Source organism: Bidens hawaiensis, unplaced genomic scaffold (assembly GCF_021521415.1).
Source record: "Bidens hawaiensis isolate Kalapana, Puna unplaced genomic scaffold, B.hawaiensis_p1.1 tig00001032_1, whole genome shotgun sequence".
Lineage (NCBI taxonomy): Eukaryota > Viridiplantae > Streptophyta > Magnoliopsida > Asterales > Asteraceae > Bidens > Bidens hawaiensis.
In genome coordinates this window covers 2,179,098-2,187,156 of record NW_027491060.1, presented here as the reverse complement: position 1 = coordinate 2,187,156, position 8,059 = coordinate 2,179,098, and the positions used below count along the sequence as shown (strand labels likewise).

Below are 8,059 nucleotides of genomic sequence, written 5' to 3'. Positions count from 1 at the left end.
CCAGATTACCTGAACTTTGATGATATAGTCATCCTTATAATTTTTAGAATTTGAAATTGATTTATCAGAATAAATTTGGTGTCATTAATATTCTGTGTATGACAAATATTTACTTGATTTTTTATTTTACAATTAACAATTGTATAATCAAGCAACATATAAAACCGGAAATTAAAATATAATAAAATGTTTTTTTTCATTTCATATTAATGAAAAATGACAAAGACATACTAACCTTAAAGTCATGTTCGAATAAAAGTGATTATTCTTAGTTAGTAGAATAATAGAAGATTTAAAGTTGCATAAAGTGAAGGTAGTGATTCTTATTTATGAGAGATGAAAGTATTTGATAAGGAATATTTAAATTTTAAATACTAATCCTCTGTTATTTGTTAATATTATGAGAGTTGTTGGAATATTTAATTAATCGATATATATATATATATATATATATATATATATATATATATTTAAAAAACTTATAGAAAAAAAAAGCAAAGATTTCGGATTTGTTGGAGGCATGGTAAATGACTTTTAACCAGATTAACTATTTTTTTGTAAATTAATATGAAAATATATGTTCTGAAGCATTTTGGTCTGAATTATATAGAAAATATTGAAAATTAAATATTGATTTTTTACTGCTAAAACTCTTTATACTACACAAAAAAAAAATCATATAAATAAATGACATATACTTCATATAGTAAATCGGTATGCTTATAGATTATAAATATATAATTCAACTTCAATAATTTGATGCTAAACACCAAAATATATATAGGTATTCTCTATGTTTGCAATATTTATACAAAACATTTGGAGAAAATTAAGAAAATACACATTTTCTCGAGTTTAAATGCATATGAGAAGATTTTAAATCCAAATTTGAAACCAATCTTATATAAAAAATTATGCACTGTTGCTCGAATTCCAGTTTAAAAAACAATTTGTAGTTTACCATACAAATCCAAATTATTCGACAATAATAAACATTTATTTGCTTTAATTTGCAATTACCTGTGACTTTAAAATTATATTCTAACAAACTTGTAACGTCAATTTTAATATTTCCTTATTTCACCATTAATGTTAATGAATAAGTTGATTAGGATTTATATATAATAAAAACAAACTTGAATTTATATATTGACATGGCTTAAAAGATAAGGACTATATATTGAAATAAGTGAAAAAAATATGAGGATGACTATAAGGATGACGAGTGGCAAAAATACGTAGTCTTTTATTAGAATAGATAATAATAATAATAATAATAATAATAATAATAATCTACGCTTTTATTATGTATGAAGACAAATTACATACAGTTTCACCGGTTGTCTTGGTCCCTATATCCAAAAACAATGGGCACATGCATGTTTGATCAATCGTGAAGAGTTGAATTAATTTGAAAGAGTTCCTTTGGCTTTAATCTAACACTTTGTTTTATATGTATAGATTAATTAATATCGTAAAACTTAATTAAGAAATGATTAATATGTCCCCTGTGTGACCATGTGAAATATAAAATGAGCATGTTCATGGCCCAAAGTTAGGCATTACAAGTTCTAATGTTTTATTTCTCTTTTACAAAAAATAAAATACAATATTAGACAATAGACTTAACATAATGTGACACCCTATGACATCGTATAATTTGTTGGTTTGTTCTATTGATGAAGATAAACCAAGGAATTTTAATAATAGAGTCTCTCTATTAGACAATAGCATTACACTTACATACCCGATAGTTTAATAATTATATAACTAGTCTAATATTCCTTTGCACGCTAAGGACAAAAGCGACATGTAGCTTGAAACGTAAAGAGAAATGGCTACTAATAAAACCAACCTGATAGTTGCAAGGAGTATAATTAGCGCCCATTGTCTAATGCAAGCGTTTGGCAACTCCAGCCTTTATATCCCCTTACATATCCATTAGAGTATTGTATCTTAATCTTGTATATATACTTACGCAAACAATGATGGTACGAGCAAAAAATGGAACTAATACCTAAATTCGGCTAGAATGCAAAGCAACAACTTTAATGCACATAGTGTCCAGCCATACTTGCCAATTATAATCCTAAAAGAAACTAGTAATAAGTTCAGTAGTAAAAGAAGAAAAGGCATGAAGAACATACGACTAGACAAGTGTCACAATGAGAACATGAGAAGGGCGAGGTAAAGTAGAAGGAAGAGAATTCAGGATGTAGTTGGAATGGGGTGAGGATCTACAAGGAAGCATGGATGAAGTATCAACATTATATGACATAGAATGTGAAATAACCATAAAGGAAGGTATGTTAATTAAAGAAGGATTAGGAATATGGCCTAATGATAGAATTGAGAAGTTAGCCTACGAAAAATGGAGTGTTTAGACTTTAGAGTGTATGTATGTAGAGTATTGAAGATGTCTATCCCCTCGAACTGAAATTAACTTTTTGCCATTCCTAAAATCAAAAGTGCTCCTCGTACACTTGCAATGGGTCAAAGTTGAGTAATTGTAAGCAACTTTTATGCACTTTCAACATTATGCAAATACATTGTAACTTGGAGTTCGTCCTAGAAAAATCAGAATAACTAGTGTCTCATCAATGCCTGATTCTCTTGTTGAATTAAATTTCTTTGAAGAATCGTAATGAATCGTAATAAATGCTAACATACATATTTTCTTGTTTAAACAACTTGAATGGAATTTTGTGCTGTCACTTCATTCTGACACTTGTGAAAATAGTTTTCTTTGATTTATTTTCGGGAAAATTCTTAAAATAAGCGTTTATGGAAACGTTTTCCAGGTTTTATGTGTCATTTACAAGAAATTTTGCAAAATAGGTATTATAAACTAGTCGTGACGAGTAGTTTATGATTACACACAAGTAGTTTGTAGAACCAGTTAAAACTTTCCACGTGCCCTTAAGCTAACCATAACGAGCAGGTTCACTAATCATTTGCTCGTCACAACTAAATATGTTTCATGTCTCGTAATCAACGCTCACGAGTAATTTATAAGTCATTTAGTTGCGACGACTAGTTTACCTGGTTTACATCCCCCACACGAGTAGTTTATTAGTTGTTAACTCATCGCGACTAGTTTAACCTTACAATCTACTTTTCGCGACTAAAGAACTTATGAACCACTCGTGGGCGTTGATTACGAGGCATAAAACTTATTTAGTCGTGACGAGTAAATGGTTAGTAAATCTGCTCGTTACGGTTAGTTTAAAGACATGTGTCCAGTTTTAATTGGTTATATAAACTACTCGTCACGATTAGATTATAATATCTATTTTGAAAATTTCTTACAAATGGAACCTAAAACCTGAAACATGTTTTCATAAACGTTTATTTTGGGAATTTTCTCTTTATTTTCAACATGTGGGTAGGTAAAGTTCCAATTGTTAAATGGGTAGTAGAGGCGTCCATAGTAACGTTGATGCAGGATGAGACGTAGCCAAGTTGTTTCTCCCATTAAGCAAATTCACCCGATTCATGAACTGTTGGAGAATGATTCTAAATGATGTAATGTAGTGGCCCATAATAGTTATAACTATTTGAGGGTTCCAACTTATGTAACTCTTACTATTTGATTTAACCAAAATATAAAGTCTATAATGCTTGAGATGTAATAGGATGATCTCTATTTGAAGCAATTTTAATTATACATTTGTATTGTTTAGTGTTGGAAATGAACAAAAACACGGAATCATACCCAAGAACACGAATATGAAATTTGATCTCAACCAAGATCGATTCTTAATGTTTATTATAATTCTCGACACACTTACAATGACCCGTAACCAAAACATTCAAAACAAGCGAGATAAACTTGCAAAACATTCAAAAACTAAACAAATAATTATTCTAACATTTCAAACTATTAATTAAGTCCTATTGAATTACTCTTTCGAAATGCCTCTTCAACTTTAACTTTCTTTCAAACCGACCCGTTAACTTTAGTGATAAATTGTATTAGAATTAAGTTCCTTTTTTAGACTATTCATAATGAAACCATCCATTTCTATATACAGAGGAGTATAAAAATATGACAAGATAAATACTAAATGCATTAAAAATACATGATTAATTCCGAAAGATGAAGACATGACTTTATCACTTAATTAAACCATCTAATATCTCAACACATCTCTATAATAAAAACACTATAATCAAGTTCATTTAGAGAGAAAACTTGACAACACGTGTATTGAGTATTGGAAAGGGGACATGAAGTCTTTCTAATAAATGTCACCAAATTTACCATAAATATGTATAATCTAAGGCCTTAAGATAACTGAACCCAATCATAATCACAACTAATCATACAAATTAAATATCCACTTTAAAAGACTAAAAATAATAATATATCAAAAGGATTAATAATGTAAGATCCAAGAAACATGCACTACCAAGGGCATTTTCGTCATTTCCCACAACATTAATATAATAATACTCCCCTAACCCCATGATCAGCTGTACGGTCTTCCTTCTATAAATTCAGCTTCTTCATCACCTTCTCCATAACCAAGCAACAAACACATAATAATTCAACCCAAAAACATTTAAGATCCAATCCAACAAGAGGATCAGATCAATCTTATCTTCATGGGCAACAGTTTAAGGTGTTGTTTGGCTTGTGTTCTTCCCTGTGGGGCCCTTGATTTGATCAGAATAGTGCATTTAAACGGCTACGTTGAAGAGATCACACGTTCAGTTACTGCTGGTGATGTTTTGAAGAACTACCCTAATCATGTTTTAAGCAAACCATGCTCTCAAGGTGTTGTCCGGAGAATATTAATCCTCTCAAACAGCACCGAACTTAAAAGAGGCAGCATTTATTTCTTGATTCCGGCATCATCCGTGCCGGAAAAGAAAAGAAACACACCACAAAAAGATATTATAAAGGTTAAGAAAACCGTAAAGACGGTGGTCCCAAAAGAAAACTTGCGTTACTCTTCTGATGTTGTGGTGGTGCCCGATAAGAAAAAGGTAGGGCACCGAAGAGCTCGCCGGCCTGTTCAGGCTGGCGAGTGGAAGCCTCATCTTGAGAGCATCTTTGAGGAATAAAGAAAAGTTATTTTTCTTTTTTTTTTTGGGTTTAATGATTTCTTTTCTCTATGGTTTGATTTTCTTGTGGATAGATTTGACATTTTTTTTAAATTGCACCTGGGTTTATAGTTTTTCATAAACGAGGTAAATGTCTCTATTGCCCCCGAGAAAATCACATGAAGAAGAGAGAAAATAGAAGATGTATGCCCAAGTTCATGTAATATCATGTCCTAAGTTGTAACTATATTTTTATAAATATTTTTGTTTTTAATCATAGATGTTTTCAGTTTAGTGTCTCTTTATCTCTATGTGTGTACACACGGACGATTATACTAAAAGTGTTAGATGTAGTTATCAAAGCGGAAGTGATAAATGAGTCTGATAAAAACATAATTTTTGAAAGCATTCACAAAAGACTTGCACACAATGGTTCACGCAATAGTGAAGCTTGGACCTTATTTCGGAAAAGGGGGGGGGTGACAAAAACTGAAACTTTAAATTACTGGAACTAACATAAATAATCACATTCGAGATATGCTTGATCTCCAATTACAAGGATTGGAACCCTAATTCTGATAATAAAAACAACGAACTGAACAAGAAATGAAAACCTACTATTAATAATAATACTAATTAAACAGTTACCAAAATAACTCCTCCACTAAATCAACCCCCACTACTTGTTCTCTTCGTTTTCCCGCTCCCCAATTCCCCTTTATTCGGGATTGTATCGAGGGGGTCTCAATACATATAAAATTATTCGAACGATAGAGCTATACAAAAAGCCAACAAAGGTGGTTGTTTCGTCTTTAACCCTTCCAATCGCAAATCTTTAGTAACTAATTACGGAATTTCCGTGCATAGGAAGCCATCTGGATGTGGCTTGTGTATTTCAGATAAGTGGTATATGCTCCCGTATAATTAGAAGTTATAAGTATACATCAGATGCATATAATTACATATTATCTAACTATCTATATAATTGCCTACCATAAAATCCTAGGTGTCGCTCTTAGGTTGTTCCCCACATTCTCTATAGCCACCAGATTGCTTGATTTATAAATAGAGGTTTCTCATGCATTTAACCCGAGTCTTACCAAGCCCGGATAGTCTTTAAATGGGTTATAACATCTCAGTTTATTGTAAAACTATTTCATAAACAAACAATAATTTTCACGGGTCATGGGTCTCACCAAACCCGGATAACCCTTAAACGGGTTATAACATCTCATTTATTTGTGAAATAGCCCCTTAATTATCAAAGAATAATTTTCACGGGTTATGTGTTTTACCAAACTCTAATAGCCCTCAAATGGGTTATAAGATCTCATTTATTGATAAACACTTTTATTATCAAATCCTAATTTAATTTTTTTGCTTTACATGTTCTTCGTTGCTGGTCTATCATCTCCATCGTCGGTTAACTTCCAATACTACCCACCATCGTCAACTAAATCAACGCCTCTTTTTTCATTAGACAAATATTTGTGTTCATGTTTGTACATTTAAAAAAATCAACATGCCCGTGTTTGTTTATGTTTGTTCGTTAAAAATCTAAAAAAACCTAAACACTCAACTAATAAAACCCAAACGTTAAAAAATATAATAACAAACTAATATATATGTATTAAATTAAAACAAAACTACGTTAAAAAATAAAATAATCATAAAATAGCAAAACGATTAAAAACAAAACTTTAAATAAACTCCCGTAACTCGAGAGGATCAAACTAGTATGTATATAATTACACTATGTGTATACAATTGGAGGATGAAAGACGGTACAACAACGACATTCAGAAAAGAAAAACTACTTTTAAAATTTAACAATTCTTTAATCAAATTCAAGGTAATAAAGTACTTGATTTAAAATTTATTAGAAAACAATTACATATATAAAAGTTATCAGGGTGTAAATATTTAGATGTTAAAAAATGGTGTAGCTAGATTTATAAAAAAATGATTACCTTTGGTAAATTGTGGTGCCTGAAGTGGGCGCGGACAATTATACACCAATGAGTCAAATTATCAAGCTGAACCAACCGACTTTATACGGTGGAAGAGATTCTAGACTATCCGGTTAAAATTGGGAAAAATAAGGAGGAATGCCTTGCGGTCCAGTCTATATCCGTGATCACTTGTTGGATGATTTTGAAATCTCGAAATGACTTCATTTTTAATAATATGCCTTTTCAAAATTCTAAAGTGGTAAACGACATCAAAACGACATCCTTCATATGGGTGAAACATTGGAGTAAGAGAACGAGCCTTGATCGACAAAAAATGTGCAAATTTAATTCCGTAATTTTCTCTCTTTAGGGAGTTCGTATGTTTCGGGCTTCTTGCTAGTTGTCCCACCTTTTTTTTTAAATATAATTGGCCTTTCAGAAATAAAAATAGAGCTTATTAACTACGAACTTGTCATTGCCTCCACTAATTAACCATGTTTAATGTCCCAGCTAGTTAGCATATTGTGACCGTCTCAATATTAATCACTACTAGTGTGATAAATGAATAAATGATTCAAAATACTTTCAATACTTCTCGTAGATATATGCGTGCATATGTATTTACTACTTTTGTTTATTGAGTTCACTACGCCCTGCTTGCGGTGCACGCATATAATGTATATATGTGTGAACTCTCGGTGGGCAACAGTAAAATTGCACTAATTTTGACGTTATTTTACTAATCTCGTGAAAATAACGTTAAAAGTGGCGGAAGGTTAATCATGCATCATGTGGTGGCGTTGATAGCCGAAAGACAAGGGCACATGCATCAATCAGCCGGTGTCCCGATGATTGAGTGCTATGTGCCTTATGTCCAAGGCTTGATGCAAAACTACTATCGAACCGAGGGTCTCACCGGAAGCAGCCTCTCTATCCCCATGGGGTAGAGGTAAGGTTGTCTACATCTTACCCTTCTCAGACCCTACCAAAGCTTTGCTGTTGGTGGGATATACTGAGTACGATGATGACGACGACGACGACGACGACGATGTTTATTG

General features: G+C 31.8%; 1 protein-coding gene across 1 annotated transcript; it reads left to right on the top strand.

The window, feature by feature from the left end:
- Positions 1-4,608: 4,608 nt before the first annotated feature.
- Positions 4,609-5,070, top strand: LOC143555998 (uncharacterized). Its single transcript, XM_077045441.1, has one exon. It carries the CDS (start codon positions 4,609-4,611, stop codon positions 5,068-5,070), a length of 462 nt encoding a protein of 153 aa, XP_076901556.1.
- The last annotated feature ends 2,989 nt before the right edge of the window (positions 5,071-8,059 follow it).